Source organism: Sprattus sprattus (assembly GCF_963457725.1).
Source record: "Sprattus sprattus genome assembly, chromosome: 3".
In the NCBI taxonomy this organism is placed as follows: domain Eukaryota; kingdom Metazoa; phylum Chordata; class Actinopteri; order Clupeiformes; family Clupeidae; genus Sprattus; species Sprattus sprattus.
This window is the reverse complement of record NC_137922.1, coordinates 15,872,006-15,890,555: the sequence shown is the minus strand read 5'-3', so window position 1 is coordinate 15,890,555 and position 18,550 is coordinate 15,872,006. Positions and strand designations below refer to the sequence as shown.

The 18,550-nt window shown below is 43.9% G+C and overlaps 1 protein-coding gene across 2 annotated transcripts; it reads right to left on the bottom strand.

Annotated features, from left to right (window-relative positions):
* Window positions 1–462: 462 nt before the first annotated feature.
* Window positions 463–18,168, bottom strand: ndfip2 (Nedd4 family interacting protein 2). 2 transcript variants are annotated; one of them, XM_080835241.1, is made up of 8 exons: window positions 17,920–18,168; window positions 9,846–10,020; window positions 8,506–8,636; window positions 7,158–7,248; window positions 5,021–5,145; window positions 4,800–4,866; window positions 3,914–4,021; window positions 463–1,735 (listed from the first exon to the last, which is right to left on the bottom strand). In XM_080835241.1, the coding sequence occupies exons 1-7, from the start codon at window positions 17,947–17,949 to the stop codon at window positions 3,918–3,920; spliced, it is 723 nt and encodes a 240-aa protein (XP_080691367.1). In that variant the 5' UTR covers window positions 17,950–18,168; the 3' UTR covers window positions 463–1,735; window positions 3,914–3,917. The 2 variants fall into 2 exon arrangements, with proteins under 2 accessions (XP_080691367.1, XP_080691368.1); XM_080835242.1 differs by lacking the exon at window positions 17,920–18,168 and adding an exon at window positions 11,820–11,961.
* Between the last annotated feature and the right edge of the window lie 382 nt (window positions 18,169–18,550).

The following is an 18,550-nucleotide window of genomic DNA, read 5'->3' as shown; positions in this document are numbered from 1 at the left end:
GGGGATTGAGGACAGAGGGGGAATGAAGACAGGCAGCTCTCAGCAGTGCAAACTCTTCAGGAAGGAGAGGAGTTTCACACATTCTCGGCTTTAAACAGAACTGGGTCAAAAACCATGATAAAACACACACACACACACACACACACACACACACAGCTAGCCAACAAAAATGATCTCAAGTGTACTACAAGAGAAAATGTACTTTTCTTCTCTCAAATGAAACTGACAAATGAGGCAAACGCAGAAAGCTGCCCTGGCAAAGCCCTGTTAACAATGTCACAGTCATGGAGTTCAATTTCTAGGGAACACTATTATTGATGAGCATGTACGAGCGCATGACGTATCTAACATAAACAGGAGTGGAGATGCATGTATATACGTGTAACCTCTTTTGTCAGCCTGCATGGCTTAGCTATACTGTATGTATGCTTAAGGAGTAGACCACAGAAATCGACACAGCAGGGGATCACAAGGTTCCAGTGGAACTTTAATAGCAATTTTGCAAGACAAGAGAAATAACACACAGCACACAGCCAACTCTCTGACTCCAGATGCTCCAGATTTTTCATTTCCAACAGAAAAAAAAAAAAAAAAAAGAGTTTGGTTTAACAAATGTATATCAAATTACTGTGTTGCACTGTTTTTAAGACTGTCATTTTTTTCATTTTTCCAACCAGTGCAAACAAGTTAACCATGCACTTAAATGTTTCATTAAAGATCTGATATTGCTGAAGAGGCTGTTTCAAATGGATGAAATGTATAGCATTTCAAGCACTAACAAAATCTAGCCAAGACAGGGGGAAAAGTATCACAGTTTTAGCAGATTGCAATAATATATATACTGTATGTAGCTACAATGACAATATCCAAAATAGCAAATTAAATTATAATGGTGCAAAAATGGCAAAATCTCTTTATTCGGTTAAGATAAATACAAATTCCAGAATTCCAAACCTGATTGACAAAGCGATCTATTGATGCACTACTAAGAGTATAAGGAAGGAAAGGGAAAAGTCCTCATGTAGTGCAAACATATCTTTAGTTGGCATTAGCCTCAATGATCAAACCATGAGGGGAAGAGAGAGCTCTTATTAAAGAGGTTACTTCAATACTGCAATGCAACAAAGCTTACAGAGTTCTAAATGGAACAAGCAGGAGTGGTGTTGGGGCTGGGGTTTGGGAGGGAGCACTAACGTTCTACATTTGTCTGGTTCTTCATAATTAAAAAGGCAGGAACCGTTTGCATAGCACACATCCTGGGTGCATACTCTTAATGTGTACCTGGTTCTCTACAGTTGACATTAGATTTCTACTATAAAAGTATTACTCCACATTGTAAAGTGTTGCACTGTGTGTGTGTGTGTGTGTGTGTGTGTATTTAAGTCTGTTTGTGTGTGTGTGTGAGTATCACTCCATTTTGTATAGCAAGTAATTAAATAAGAGCATACAAAGGCAAGGAAGGATATTACACAAGCCTAATATTAACTTGGTTAATCTGTAGTCATTTGGGGAAGGAGTGCATCAGTTCTTTGACTTTTAATGAGGGGAGCCTGGGCTTTTTTGGCAGCACTAATGCACTCCTTTTTTTCCTTTTCCTTTCTCTTTTTCTTCTTCCCCTCCTCCTCCTCCTCCTCCTCTTCTTCTTTCCCCCCCTTCGGGCTCCAGTCCAGTTCATTTGACGGGTTGCAAAGCATCACAGAATTTCACATTAGGGAGGAATGTTTGGTGTGGCAACCTTGAGAGAGAGAAAGAGAGCGAGAGAAAGAGGGAAAGATAGAGAGAGGGGAGGGGGGGGGGGGTTAGAGAGTGATTGATAAACAAAACGACTGAATGGGTGAAAGGGAGAACGTTAAAGAGAGAAACGGGGAATGGATAAATAGAGAGAGAGAGGGAGGGCGAGAGAGGTGGAGGGAGGGAGGACAGGAAGAGAAAGTGTGAATGCGGAGAGAGAGAGAGAGAGAGAGAGGTGCTCTGAAGTGAGAGGGATCGTTGCTGGCACACAAACACACTGGTGCATTAGTGGCAGCTGTCATTGGCCGCGCTGGCCATTAATGCAGGGGCCCATGGGACCCCGGGGCCACGATCGATACGCCAATGTGACAGCCCAGTCAAAAAGTGTCACTGACCGCCAACACAAAGAACGTGCCGCACACACACCGGACCGTTTGAGAAAGTGTGGCCCGCACTGAAAGCCGATGACAGCGGGAGGCGTGTGTGTTGAATTACAAGACAAGAGTTTAATTCCACGTTGGCTCTAAAGTGGTCGAAAAAGTTTAGTTTCTAAATTGTGAAACTATTAAACATTGAAATGAGGTGGGGGAGGGGGGGGGGGGTCTGTGCAAGACAACCAGTAGAGGGAGCTGTCAGTGTCAATCTCTTTTTTTTTTGTTAAAAGGGGGCATGTTTCAGGTCACAGAAGCATGCGCCAAATCCGGATGTCCGGACTTCCGCAGGCTTGCAGACTCGCAGACTACATGGGCGCGTCCTTGTGAAGTCTGGAAGGGCTCAGGGCTGTCCGAGTCTACAAATAATCAAGTTCCTAATCCCAACCTGCAGTGCACACTCACAGTCCCGGCATGGGGCTCAGACTCCACCTGACTTTGTCCTTGTGATTATCCACAATTCACAGCAGCAGGGACACAATGCAACATAAATGTGATGTTATTTACATAAATGTTGTATTAATTTATGTTTTTTTTTTTTTTAAAACATCCTTGACTGGTGCTGCTCTTGAGGCCAATTTGTTTTTGCTCAATTCTGTGTTTTCCATTTCATTTAATTATTATCATTTTCATTATTTTTCGGTATTATTATTTTATCAATAACATTAACATCAAATCATCTTGGGTCGGCAGTGGTTCAGGAAGTAGAAGTGTCGTTCTAGTTTGATCCTGACTCCTCCTCACCAAGTGTCTAAGTGTCCTTAAGCAAGGCACTGAACACCCACCTGCATAGTAGCTGTCTGAGGCATTAAAGTAACACTGCAACAATTTTATACTTTTTGAGGTATGGTTTGGTAGGCAGATAGTTTTGGTACCATCCTCAAATTCATTTTGATAATATATGGTCATGTTAAGAACCGATAAAACACCCGTGTCTTTCCCACTAGCCATCTAGGATATGCCCTTTGTAGTTCTGTATATCGGGCTGGAATACCCTGCAAAAAGCTTTCACAGCATAACATTGCCAGCTATACTGCCAAAAGACACCAGTTAGTGTGTTGGCAAGCTTCTATCATTGTCAAATGGGCTGTTGGTGGTATTTGCAAAGTTTTGGCATACCTTTTCGGTAATTAGCTTACTAGTTTTGGAACAGAACACCTTATTGCTGCTTAAATATGTACAGTGCTTTGAGTGTCATATGTTGCAATAGGGTAGGGAGTGTAGAGTACAAATGCTAGTAGAACCCCAAAGACTACCAATGCAGTTTCATTTACTTTTATTTTCAATAACATTTTATAAAATGGAAAAAAATCAGTTCACCAGTTTACGCAAACTCTGTATCCATTTTAAAAACCACCGAATGCCCTCCTGCCGTCAGTGTTAGTGTTAATTGATCATTGCCGTGATGCACAAAAGCCAAAATGAGCTCCAGTAATGAAGTGGTGCATGGAGCTCCTTTGCATTTGAGAGCAGCAGGGCCCTGACTGCGGAAGAGTCCGGAGGCTAGATATCTAGAGTCAGCAATACAGACGGAGACCACTGCACTGGCAGAGGATGGCTGGGGTGGGATAAGTGGGATTCCTGATGGGTTTAACCCTGGACGTGAAACAGAGACGCTGACATGCATGTTTGTCTCTGGGTGAGAGAATGTGTTTGTTTGTGCACGGACATGTGTGTGTGTGTGTGTGTGTGCCAGAGTATGTAAATACAGAGTGGGGCAGGGAGGAAGGGAGAGACAGACAGACTGGTACCTCTTTAATAGAGGAAGAAGAAGCGCATTCTGTGTGAGGCGGCCATGTTCTCTGACATGTTGCGAACTTTCAGGTAATTCACGAACCCCCGGAAGAACAGCAGCATACCTGAGAGAGATAGAGAGAGAGAGAATCAGCACAACACATGCTAGATTTAAAGAAGACTTTCCCAATACAACTGCATTTAACCAATTAATAATCTAGTGGATAGTATTTTCTTTAGTCATTCTTTATGTCCCCTCCTGGTGTGTGTGTGTGTGTGTGTGTGTGTGTGTGTGTGTGTGTGTGTCCCAAGGACACTCCATTTCAAGTCTGTTCATCCAGATTGCATATAATTTAAATAACGTGCCTCTTTCATTTGCATCGCCCTGCTTCTCTTTGCATGCCATTTGCATTTAACCACCACTAGCACTTCTGCTGTAACGCAAAACCAAAACAAACTTTTCCAAAATGGCAGCAGTGTCTTTTAAAGCGATTTACTGCTACTGTCGTCTGACTACATGCTGACCAGCACTCTGAGGAACACTCCTGAGAACATGTCTCCTTAACTCGTCACCTCGTACTGTGGGAAAACAATTGACCCTGTTCTGGCCAATGAGACACAGAATACTAAATGGAGTTTTAAACAGTAAAAAAATAAATAAGAAGAGTACAAAGCTTGTGTGGCATTATCTGTCCCTGTAATAAAATACACCGCCACCAGCAAACGATAGATCAGCTAAATGTTCATTTAATTTCAGTTGACCTCTTAAAGGCCACTGGAAATGGAGGAAAAAAAATGTAGCCTGTGTTTAAAGAACTACCAACACTAGGTGGCAGCATTTCAGTGCGTGTTACCAAGTCAGACCCAGGCCCAGACAGAAACAGGCAGACAGGAGGCACCTACCCAGAACTAAGAAGATCCACCAGAGCCAGTATTGCCCATTGAAGTATCCAGTAAAATAGTCAGAGAACTGTAAACATAAGAAAACGTTTAGAGTCAGAGTATGCAAGTGTGATCTTTATTGAGATCCATTCATCAAGAGTTGTACTTCATAACAGAAATGATACACTGATAAACCAGATGGCTATTTTGTTATTGTTCGATGTAATAATGTATCAGCTTACCCTGACTATGAGAATCCATTTGATGAGAGAGAGGCCAAACCCACAGATGGCGCCGTAGCGACCCGCAATGGTGTTGGTCAAGCAAAAGGATAGGCAGAATCCGATCCAATTAAAGAGGAAGGCCACTGTTAACAAGAGACACATGCACAGTCAGTGAAGGGAAACAACATGTAAAAGACACACACACACACAACCACAGACACACACAGACACACACAAACACATATTGGAATCCCTGGGGTTATCTGGTTTGCACTATATGTACATTGTTGCTGATCAGCGTTCTCATGCCTAAAGTGGAAGAATGATGCCATCTGGTGGTGAGTGAGTGATACTCCTCTAATGATGCACAGCACTATGTGAACATTTTCTTAATGGAAGAGGAATGTTTTAAATGTTATGAGTTAAACTGCCGGTCAAAATATCCTCTATATTAGGGTCCAGTAAAATATCGTCTTTTCTTCCAATTTAAATTCTGTACATCAGTACAAATATCGATACACTTGAGTATCGCAATATGATGTCTTGTGATACTAAATCGATTCTCAAAAACCCTGCCTCAATTTATAATTTATAGTTTATGACCTGGAACATGCAGACAGCACGCAGCCGGCATAGTGAAATCTTTTCAGCAAAAGAGGTTTGAACAGCTCAAACCGAAATACTCAATCCAAATACTTTGTCTTGTTATGTTTTGGCCCCTCTCCTGAAGTGACAATACAGAGGATATCAAAATTAAGGTGGACAGACAACGTCAAATATGTTCATTTTATCTTCACAAAGCGGTCCGGGTGAAAGACAAGTTATATATGTTTGTTTGTTTTGTAGAGTCTGTGTTACCCAGTGGGTAGGCTTACAGCTAATATATTTCCTATGGCCTCAGTACTGGGGTGATGGCACTGTTAACTTTTGAACATAGTCTAGCAACTTATGCAACTTTTGTGGTTTGTAAGTTTTTTCTTTTGCTTATTTTTGAAGAGTCTCCATTCTGCACATTAAATATTGGTCTTTTTTTTGAGAAAAAAACACTTCTCCTTATAAAATATCAGGCTTCAGGTTAAACCGGCCGCTATCCTGTCACAGTATACATGCAAAGATTTGTGGCACACAGTGGTTCGTTTTGTGTTGTGTTTAAACCCCAAACTACTGCTAGACTGCAGTGTTGTAATCTACCTTCAGCCATTTGACTCTTCCACTCCACCATTATGCATTGCGTTGTGTATTCTTTATACTATGACAGTTTTTTTTTTTAAATTAGATTTAAAAATCGCAATATATTGCCTTCATGACAGTATGGTAGTATATCACTATATATTTTATCATAACCCCTGTATCATGATGTGTATCTTGTCGCCAGATTCTTGCCAGTATCATAGCCCTACTAAAAGGCTCTGCTCAGATTCCTATGAAGACCAGCAGGTGGCATCCAAACAGCACCATGACAGTTTCACACCATTCAAGAGGACACAGGCAAACCCTCACAGCACACTAACCAGTTAAACACTTTATCATGAACACATTCATTACTGTTTTTTTCTGCTTTTTCGTCTTCTTGAGATAATTATTATAACTTATGCACAGGTCCTCCACTGACCTCCGTGAATGATATTCCTGTTAGTGTTACTGTTCATTTGGTTTTACACACTGCCCAGGTGCTGCTGTAGTCAAGGTTTTTTTGGAATATATAGACTTTTGTCTCAGTTATGTGTAACTTAATATGTAACATTGTATGGCTGCATGAACAAATCCAGGGACCACAGAAGAGAGCACTACTGCCTGATCATTTTGACTACTAGCATGGAACCTAAATCTAACTAAAGTTAGCAAAGAAGGTGATCATCTTTAAGGTGCATTTATGCATATCTGAGGAAACCTTGTGACTTACCTAGCTCTCTCCACAACCATTACTCCCTTGACTTTTCTCTATATTTATATACATTTAAAGATGTGCACGTGTGTGTGAGTATGTGTGTGAGCGTGAGTGTGAGTGAGTGTGCATGTGCGTGTGCGTGTGCGTGTGCGTGTGAGTGTGCGTGTAAGAGTGTGTGTGTGTGTGTGTGCGTGTGAGTGGTGTTTGAGCTACATGGTTCTGCTCGTTACTGGGACTCGTTACTGTGGAGCTTGGGCAGACACTCACTGAAGAAGGCCAGCATGAAGATGCCATCGTTTCCCACCCTGAGCTGGTCAGCATCGCTGAAGTCGTCCCGCGGGGGAAAGTCCATTTCGTCCTGGGCCAGGAGACACAAAGACAAACAGAACGTCAAAGATCACATCTGTAAGGACCACAGCTGTCTGAAGCAAGATAAGCTTTATAAGCAAGATAAGAGGGAATGCAGAGAATTCTAGGTCAACCCATCTCACAAAAGCATTGACAGATAGATAGATGTATGAATGGATGGACAGATTGTTGGTATGTTTATATCGCTGTCAAAGAGCAGGTTTTTTTGTGCTTGGTAACAGCAACCCCCCTTTTTAACTGAAAACTCCAGCTATAAAAATGCCAACTTCAAACAAGACACTTAAAGCATGTACTGAAAAACACAGGCTTTGAATCAGATCTTTAGAGCTACAATTGATGATTTATTATTTTTAACAACTAAAACAGGAAATGACAAAGCTAAAGAGGGACAGCCCAAAATGTGCAGTCACACAGTGACTAGCATTACTTCAGACTTCTTTTAACTGACAAAGAATATCTTTCCATTTCCATTCAACCTAATACTCTTGAACGATCATCTAGGTGACGAGGGGGAACAGCGGAAGTGAAAGTTTGTTTCTAGGTTCGTGGTGTGAAGCTGTAGCTGTGACATGTCTGAGGTACTTTCTAAACCAACGTGTTAGACGCTTTCATGAGAACGTAGTGCACCATGCTGACCCTTCTGGTGAGAGACTAATATGTGTTTCAAGGGAAAGCGAAAGGTAGAGAGAGAGAGAAAGAGATAGAGATAGAGATAGAGAGAGAGCAAGTAGGGAGGGGGATCAACAAAGGAAGAGAAAAGAGGTACAACAAAAGTGGGGGGGAGGGGGACGTCACAAAAAGGATGCAGGCTTTTGTGATGCGCTGGTGATTCCACCGAGAGAGGGGATGAGAAACAGGAAGTTCAGAGGTGACTGATCTCTCTGAGACCCTGAGAAATAAAGGGCACACACAACCATGATTGTTCTTTAGAACTCCACTGTCGGGTGATAAGAGTGTGTGTGTGCGCGCATTCGTGCGTGTGGCAATGTTATGCGTGCGAAAGGGACTACAGAAAAAGAGGAGAAAGGAGAGATAGAACAGAAGTCATGAAAGCACATCATGTAAAGTGCCTAATTCATATTCCTGTCACTGCCTTTAGCCCAAAGCCCTTGCAGGTTGGACCATAGATGGTGAACAAGGACATCAGCAACATCTGAATACCAGTGAATGAGTGAGTGACTTACAAGTGTATGAGTGTGTGTGTGCGTGTGCGTGTGTGTGTCTCGGGGACGGGACGGGCGCATACCCGCGGCACCACCTCAACAGCAGAGACTGCCATGGATGCAGCTTTGGCCTTCTCTGCTTCATCGTAGGTCGGCAGAGATGTGGCAACACTGTATGGCGGAGGCACCGGAAAGTCCCCGTGATAACTGCCTTCTGTAAAGAGAGAAAGAGAGAGACAGAGAGACATACCATTCAGAGAGGGAGTGATGGCACAAATCATTCTGAATTGCAACAATGCATCTAGACAGCCAAGCTTATAAAGCAATCTGGAATAAAAAGAGAGAGAGAAAGAGAGAGATTTGAAATGAGAATCACAGACAGTCATTTTGTATTTTATTTCCATTTGAGGCTATCATCTCACTCATCACATGCAGGGAAAAAATATGTTATATAACAATGTGGAAAACTATGACAAGCTCAGAGTCAGAGAGATAAGGAGTAAGCAAAGTGGGAGTGAGACAGAGACAGAGACAGAGAGGGGAGGAAGGGAGGGATGGAAGAACTAACTGATTCTATTTCTCTACTGCATTTAGTCATCAACATACAGTGACTATTTTTAGCTGCCTTTTTTTTAACAGGAACCGGAAACAAAACAAGCATCTCACTTATTAGTTCTCAGTAAAACCCAGACAATCTTTACTGGTAAACACTACTTTCTATATAATCTGTTCTCAGGCATCAGAATACAGCACCTTTCACACCACATGCAAGAGCACGATGACATGGAGCAAGCCTCATTTCCTCCCACTCCACAGAAAGAACCTTTAGCTGTAAAGGCCGTAACCATGCCAACGACCACAGCAGTTACCATGGTAATGCTCGAAAAGTGTATTCTGTTCTAGATTCAGTAATAATGTAATGTTCAAATTTGGGAAGATGAATGCTTGAACATTAAATCTAATGAAGAATCTAAAAAAAGAAAGAAGGGAACAATTTGACCTGCCACCATCACCGCTAAAACTGCCACCAGGTTGGCTGCAGCACTTGTGGGCGTTGAAACCGAAAGGCCGCAGAAAATGGAATTAAAATGCATTAATTGTATACTCAAATGTATTCTTGTATACTGTCATACCTAATCAAAAGTTAAATGAAAACCAAACTTTTACTGGTGCGGCAGTTAACATTTCTGTGACTTCCAATTTCCATCACATCTCTGGCTCTGCTGAAACAAGGCTGCTTGCACCACAGAGGCAGTAGGGCTCACCTCTACCTCCAATAGTTCCAATAGTTCCAAAAGTTCTAAAAGTTCCAACTAAAGAGAGGAGCTTCATCTAAATGTCTGAGTACTTCTTACTTCTGTCCCTTCCTGTCTATTCTTCCCCGACCTAGAGTGGAATGTTCCGGACTGTTCCCTTTGTGTACCTGGTGCAGCGGTGGCCCCCAGGGCAACACTGTCGTAGGGGGGCGGCGGCAACTCAGGATCTACTGCCGCACAGGCAGCACCTGCCAGCTCGGGCGTGATGGCACAGGCGCCCTGGGCCGAGGTGGATGGCACTGCGCTGGTGGAGGCCTCCGACAGGTCGTCCTCGTTGTGCAACTGAGGGTTGGTAGAAGGGGTATGATAGAATTAGATACAAATCACGTTGAATATCTCTGCATCACAAAAATAAATATTAAACTCTAAGAATCAAGTAGGGTCCTAGGAATACTAAGAAGGGCCCTATGAAATCTGTTTGATTTTTTTGGGGAACTTCCTTTTTTTTGCCAGATTCCGTGTCCTTCCGTGTCCCATTTTTTCTAGATTGAATTTGATCATCATCATCAACTAACATGTCCACTCAAAAAAAGCACCAAGGACATAAGCTAAAGTGCTTTTACATGTTTAAACTGTCTAGGTGCAATACATAGGGATGTGTCAATCTCTGTATTTATTTGAAAACCACCAAACACCTAGTGGTTGATATAATATGCCCTTACCGAGTTGTTGTTAACTTTGGCTAGCTGTCTCTGACAAGATCTTTGATGTGTTGGTGCCTACAATGCTATTAAATGTATTTCTCTCCCGTATTTTTATTCTGTGCAATTCCGCATTTAACTGTGCATTTTCCTAACTGAATTCAGTGACTCCATCCATGTTTTCCACATTGCGGAAATCACAGGGCCCTAACTAAGGTGGGTCAAACTCTTTATTTTGGTAAAAAAAAATACACCACATGTGAAATATGAGCTGCCAGCATCTGAGTGAATGCATCAAGAAATCAACAATACTAAAAAAGTCCATCCACTTCCATCACAATGTGGGAATGAGGGGCCTACACACACACACACACACACACACACACACACACACACACACACACACACACACACACACACACACACACACACACACACACACACACACACACACACAACACACACAAACACACACACAAAAGATGTGTTAGTCAGAGAGACAGCCACACAAAGACCCTTACAAGGCCATGGATCTCATTCTCAACAGGTTGTTTTGTTGCCATAGAGTAGAAAGAGAGTGCAGAGAAATGCATGATCTAAACTGTCCTGATTGTCAACACTCTTTCAGCATCTCCGCCTTACACAGCAGACCTGGTAAGGATCTCAGGGTTCATGTCTCAAGAGTATGGAAATGGCTTTACTCCGCGAGAGGGGCCAGACAGGCTGCTCAGTTCAGTTTCCATAAGCGTTAAGGTCTAGCGTTAGTGTAATGGGCAAACCTGCACAGGAAAATGTAGGCTATATTCTAAGCTTAACCTAGCCAAGGTGGACTATGTTCTGTTACCATTGTTGGCATAGGATGACAATAACAAAAGGAAGTTGCATTATTGCTCTCCCTCTCTCACACATATTACAATGCATTACTCAGATACGCACAAACACGCATGCACACATGCACACACATGCTATTTTGGAAGTAGTCTGCTCACATTGATACAGGCTACAGACATGGACATGAACACACACACAGACACACACACACACACACACACACACAGGCAGTCAGCAGGATGTCCACGTGCATTAGGCTTCTGCAGTCTTGAGAGAAAGCCCAAGCTTTACGCTCCCTCAGCAGAACAGACGACAGAGAGAGAGAGAGAGAGAGAGAGAGAGAGAGAGAGAGAGAGAAGGAAGAGGCAGAGAGGGGAGAAAGAAAGAGAGAGGAGGCGGAGAGAGGCAGAGATAGAAGCAAGAAGCAAGAGGCAGACAGAGAGAAAGGGAAGAAAGAAAGAGAGACAGAGAGGGGCAGAGAGGAAAAGAGAAATAAGCAAGAGGTAGACAGAGCGAAAGAGATGGAGGGAGAGCACAGAGGAAAGAAGTGTGCACCAGGCCGCCTGAATCTCTCTGATGCTAATGTGCAAACAGGCCACAGGAGTCTACCTTTTCTCTCTTTTGCTCCATTTATCCCTCTCTCTCTTTCTCCTGTGATCTGTTCTTCTGACAGGCGCCCCAGATAAGAGCTCTCAGTGTGTGCTTGTTCTTCTCCTTTTCATTCTGCCCTCCGGTTCATCTGTCTTTTCATTTCCACGTCACTCCGACTCTAACGATTCCACCTTTCCCTGTCCCTTCAACTCTCTCTCTCATTCATCCCCCTCCTGACATCTCTCCTTCTCTTCCTCCCTCTCTTTCTCACATGATCCAAATATATCCTTAGGCTTGCTAACTACTGAAGACAACACAGAGACGACCCCTTGACTACTCACTGCCACGTCCTACATTGATCAGTGAACACAAGACATGGGCCAGCCTTTATTGTATTTCAATTTAGCTCAGTGCATAAGAATCCAATATAGTACAGGGACGCAATTTCAGACAAAGTGTTCAATTGATAAGACTATTGGCCTTGTAATGCAAAGACTATGGATTTCCTACCAAGTCATCAGAAAATACATTCATCACCCATTTACCACGCCTTACATGTGATGGATGGAGTAGACTGCTGTTGTTGCCATCGTGCAGTTTATATTCTCTGCAAACACACACAGCCATCTATCAGAGGCAGTAAATCAGTTACGCCATCAGTGGTTATCAGATCAACTCTGGGCCCATACACTTTGCAATCCGATGCCAGGCAGCAAGATAATTAGATAATGCCAAGCAAGACCCCTCCAAGTGAGTCCCTTGGATGTTTTTGGTGTGCTCTCCTAGGAGTATCCAGTGAATCCCAGTCCCTTAAGACCACTAGCGGTAGAGTATCTTTAGGACATATAACATTTACCCTAATCTTTTTCCCATGCATTCAGGACTTTGTTAAGCTGCCTTATAATGCAGGTATGTGTGCGTGTGTAAGTGTGAACGAGCAGGTGCGAGAGTGTACGAGTGAGTAAGAGTGTGTTGTGTGAGTATGAAGCAATCTGTGTGTGAGAGTGTATGTGTGTACGTGTGTGTGTGTGTACGTGTGTGTGTGTGTACGTGTGTGTGTGTGTGTGTGTGTGTGTACGTGTGTGTGTGTGTGTGTGTGTGTGTGTGTGTGTGTGTGTGTGTGTGTGTGTGTGTGTACGTGTGTGTGTGTGTGTGTGTGTGTGTGTGTGTACGTGTGTGTGTGTGTGTGTGTGTGTGCGTGTGTGTGTGTTATTGACTTCAATCCCATTCTGCGAAATGAAACTCTCACCACCTGATACCAGGGTGCGACGGGCTGCTTGGCCTTCACGCTGGGATAATACCGCGGAGGATCAGCGGGTGCCAATGAAGAAATCAGTTCCCCTAAGGCGCTTCACATGGGAAACATCAGAACACCCGTAACTCGAGCCGATGGATCACCCAGGAATGCTGCACCTGTCAGAGCTCACTCAGGCCCAGTCATAGACGTCCGGGCATCACCACACTTGCATCCATCCACTGATAACTACGTGCAAGCGACCCGGCATTGGTATTAGCCATTTAAAATGCATTCAAATCCAAATACTATGCAGATCAGGTTGGACGAGCACACAGGCTCTTTTTTAAGACACACCCCAAACCTGCACTGCAATCAGGAGCAGGCTGCAACAGGTCAATGTACTAGTGAGTATTCAGTTCCGCCATATGCAAAATGACAAAGTCCAGCATGAGGGACCGGTTGGCCAATGTCTGTGCTTATCGCCATGCAAAAGGAAGGCAAAGGAGGGGGGAACAAAGGGCGGGCGCCGGGCGGCACACTCTTATGTAATGTAGCAAATGGGAAGCCCGTATTTCAGAGGCGGACGTGCCTCCCACAGCCTCAGCCTCAGCCTCAGCCTCAGCCTCAGCCCCAACCTCCTGCCTCCGCTGGGATTAGGTTTAAAGAGGAACCTTTTAACTAAGCCAGTGGCAGCATAACAAAAATAACCACCAGGCATCTAACTAATACCCGCCAGCCAGGCCAACTATTTGTTTACTTTTGTATCCGTTGTGATCATCAACTACTCAACACCCAGCTATAAAGACAGTAAGGCATGTTCACCTCCTCAGAATATAGGAAAAGCCATAATCCACAACAGTTCCAGCAAAGTACTAACACCACCAAGGTCATGGGTCCAATACCCTTAGACCTCACATGCTCATACAATGTTTACCTGTTGTGTTTACCAATGTTTACAATGTTTACCTATTGTCTTGGAGTTTTTTTTATGTCATCTAACTTCTATCTTGTAGAAGACCAAAGTGCAGCATCAAAGGATTTATTGATATTTATTCTACTTGCAGGTAAGGTTTCAGCTCGTTTGGGAGAACCCAGCGCAGAGGACACAAACAGCTTTTATTCTATTCAGTGAGAACACATTTTTCAGCAGCAGATTGTCCGGTGACGCCTGCGTAGCAAGGTTGCTCATGACATACGACATTTATTAAAACCCAAAGAGAGTAAGTATTGACCCAGATAAGAGTAATTGGGAGTAAACGCACCTGGGAATCCTAAACATCTTATCTCTCATCTGCGGAATGTTTCAGTACAGAACAACACACTATCTAACTTCAACATGTATGCACACTGGGTTTTTGTGTGAACAACACAAAGCATTTAAACATGAATTGTCCATCACACCTGTACCACACTGCAAATCGCTTTAGAACGTGATCTGTCACATGGTGAGAATTGTGTGTGTTGCATAAATGCAAAAGGCATTCCTACTAGGAAGCTGTTTGGGCCACAGCATGCGCATCATGGAGGACTCATCACCTTATCCTCCACCATGGGAGAGTGGGTCTGCCTCCATTGAGGAGGGCATTAGAGTGGATCTGCTTTCAGTGAGGAGGGCATTAGAGTGGGTCTGCCTCCAGTGAGGAGGGCATTAGAGTGGATCTGCTTTCAGTGAGGAGGGCATTAGAGTGGGTCTGCCTCCAGTGAGGAGGGCATTAGAGTGGGTCTGCCTCCAGTGAGGAGGGCATTAGAGTGGATCTGCTTTCAGTGAGGAGGGCATTAGAGTAGGTCTGCCTCCAGTGAGGAGGGCATTAGAGTGGGTCTGCCTCCAGTGAGGAGGGCACTAATCACCTTCTCCTCCACCATGGGAGAGTGGGTCTGCCTCCAGTGAGGAGGGCATTAGAGTGGGTCTGCCTCCAGTGAGGAGGGCATTAGAGTGGGTCTGCCTCCAGTGAGGAGGGCACTAATCACCTTCTCCTCCACCATGGGAGAGTGGGTCTGCCTCCAGTGAGGAGGGCATTAGAGTGGGTCTGCCTCCAGTGAGGAGGGCATTAGAGTGGGTCTGCCTCCAGTGAGGAGGGCATTAGAGTGGGTCTGCCTCCAGTGAGGACGGCATTAGAGTGGGTCTGCCTCCAGTGAGGACGGCATTAGAGTGGGTCTGCCTCCAGTGAGGACGGCATTAGAGTGGGTCTGCCTCAAGTGAGGAGGACTCATCACCTTCTCCTCCACCATGGGAGAGTGGGTCTGCCTCCAGTGAGGAGGGCATTAGAGTGGGTCTGCCTCCAGTGAGGGCGGCATTAGAGTGGGTCTGCCTCCAGTGAGGAGGACTCATCACCTTCTCCTCCACCATGGGAGAGTGGGTCTGCCTCCAGTGAGGAGGGCACTCATCACCTTCTCCTCCACCATGGGAGAGTGGGTCTGCCTCCAGTGAGGAGGGCATTAGAGTGGGTCTGCCTCCAGTGCGGAGGACTCATCACCTTCTCCTCCACCATGGGAGAGTGGGTCTGCCTCCAGTGAGGAGGGCATTCCAGCCGACCACTGTGAGATTCCGGCACTTCTCTGCGGTCGACTGCAGCCTCTCTCAACTCTGTGCCACCAGGCTGGGAGAGAGGCAGGGGAGAAGAGGGGTGTGGGTTCAAAAGAAAATTGAGAGAAAGGGAAAGAGAAAAAGAGTGCAACAGAGGCAGAGAGGAAGGGATCAAAGGGGGAGATAAAAGAGAGGAAAAGAGACTGCTATATAGATAGCAATGGGGATAAGATAGAGCATAGATGAGAGCTTAAACCGAGGGGAGAAACAACAGAAGTGGAAGAGATGGAAAGGAGGGGGGAGGAAGTGGGGAGGGCTGGAGGGGGGGCGGGGGTGTGTGTGTGCCAAGAGAAACTAAGAATTCAGATTGGGTGTAGAAAGATGCTAAAAAGAGAAGCACGAGCCTCTGAGAAATGGTCAAGCTAGAGTGGATGAATTATTAAACAGAGTGGTCGAAGGAGGAGAGATGGATAGCACCAGAGTGCCCACCAGACTGCCTGCGGCAGGAGGATCCAGGCCAAACATTAGCCTACCCTTCAGACAGGAAGACCAGACATTGAGAGACCGGGTCGGTTGCATAGCAACTGTCAAGATTTTTTTTTTTAAAAGATACTTTACCACATTAGAACAGGTGTGGAAGACTGTTTTTTTGTTTGTTTGTTTGTTTGTTGTTGATTTTTTTATTAGTTATTCAGACAACTTTAATAGAATGCTGCCCGCACACTTTTCCCCTGGAGAGAAAATTAGGCTACTTTCAGCGTTCAACTAATGGGCAGTTCCACTCCCCAGAATGATGAAGAAATTGTGGCCAACTGACGCTGCTCTGAGGTGATCAAATAGAACAACAAGGCTATTATCAAAAGACCATGAATGTCAGTTTGTCCTCAAAGATGCTGGGTGCTAGAACAGCAGCAGGGTGACTCTCTGATGTGTGGCGCTCAGCATAAATCTGTCCTGAAGTTAAACAACATAGGCCTCAATGTTTGAAACACACTGTGTAAATGCTAAACTACCAAAACACTGAATCTGACCCTTGCACAGGCTGAGGCAATATTCACAGGCAGGATCTTTGGGTTGATTATTACCACCAGCACAGTAAAATCTGAAAACAAGTCTAAGCCTGAGAAGCTGTTCGAAGCTGTACAAAGAACTTCAATCTACTACACTAGCAAGTCATAAGCCTACAGTCTTGACCTTTCAAACATTCTCAATGGTCTCTTTAACATGCTGAAGATTCTACCTCAAGCATTTATCACACAAAGAATGTTATGACAAAAAAAACAGTAGTTAATCTCCCAAAGAACATTTTATCATATGTATCTGCATAGAATCGGTCAGGGTTCCTGTGTTGGCAAAGGAAAATAACCTTTTACGAGTAAAAGTATGCATTCTCTCCTTATGAAAGTACACATAACATACAAAGCCATGTGGGCTACGTATGCCCACTGCATTTGTCAAAGCATGGTACACTTCCCTTATTCATCTTAACCCAGATAGCAAAAGGATAGTGGACCACTGTCAGCCCACTAGGAGCAGAGCTGATGGGCCACCAGCCTTTTGCTCTTTGGTCCACTGGTAAGTTTCAGACAAGCGGCCCACCGTTTGGCAACTTTTTTCTTTTTTTTCTTTATACTTTTTCATATATGCTTTCTATCTGGGATCTTATTCAACCCATAATATCCAACAACACCACTATACATTACATTGTACAGACACACAATTAGGCTACAGCCTATTTCATGTCGTTGGGTTATACACATAAATTACCAATGTTAGCACTGATCATGGCAGTGGCCTCCTCCACATAAGAAGTTACCATTCAGACAACATACAATATTTCTAAAACTACAGACTAGAGTGATCCTGGAAACAGTACACGGTCAGAAGTCTAAATAGAAACACTCACTGGTACCTCGCGTGGCCACTGTACCACAGCTGGCTTATCGGGAGGTTAACGTGACTGGATTTGGGCTACACATAAGACAATGTATAGACTAGTTTCCACAGAATAAGAACGCTTGTCATGTCAAAGTAACAGATTCGAGGTTATGGGTAAGCGTCAGTGTTGACTTATGACGAATGAAATGTAAAAAAATATTATTGGAAAATATAATTCGACAGATGCGGAAGTAACATTTGATGGCCAGCTAGTTAGTTAGCTAGCCAGCGAGCTTTCATGTTAGCTTTATTTATGGCTTATCCAAGCTCGCAGGTTGTCAGTATTTAGTGTTCGCTAAGGTAGCAGTTGTTGTTTTTTTCCATTAGAAATACTGCTCACATGCGCCTATAGACGGAGCTGAAATGTTTCAGTGTGGTATCGTCAGATGACGATGTGGCTGTGATTCCTTCTAACTTACCACTTGGTATCGGCTCGCAGCTTGCTCCATTTTGCGTTCAAAACAGCTGGCAGACACGCCAGCCAGAAACCAACAAAAATATTGTTTACGTCCAATAAATCGTTACAGTCAAACTGAGATAGCACCCCAGGTAGTTGTCACTCCAAAACAGATTTCCTAGATGTTGACGTGTGTACGTGGGGTGTACAAGACTCCCCCATTTACGCGAATGCAAGTACAGACAAGAGATTTCATACTCAGCCAGGCCGTTGGTCGGGATGAAAAAAAGCAAAAAAAAATTGTGGGATTGTTCTGTTACGTCACAAAATACGTACAGCATCAAGCTCGCCTGCTGAAAATGGGGCGTCTACTTCCTTTTGCACGTTTCTAAACACATCCTTTTCTTTTCCATTTGGTCAATGAACTCCAATGATTAAAACTAGGCTAAAGTGCCTATGAGAGAATACACAAATGTGTTCGGTTTTTTTCCAATATGGAAAGCATTTACACAGTGCTTCATATAGGGTGATTTCTGTACTAAACTAACTATATAAACGTATATAGGACATTTGCAGTCTGTTTGTTTGAAATTGTAATAAGTCAGCCCAACCATAGACCAATTTGCAAGCAGAGTAAAGGTTTTGTGCTTGAT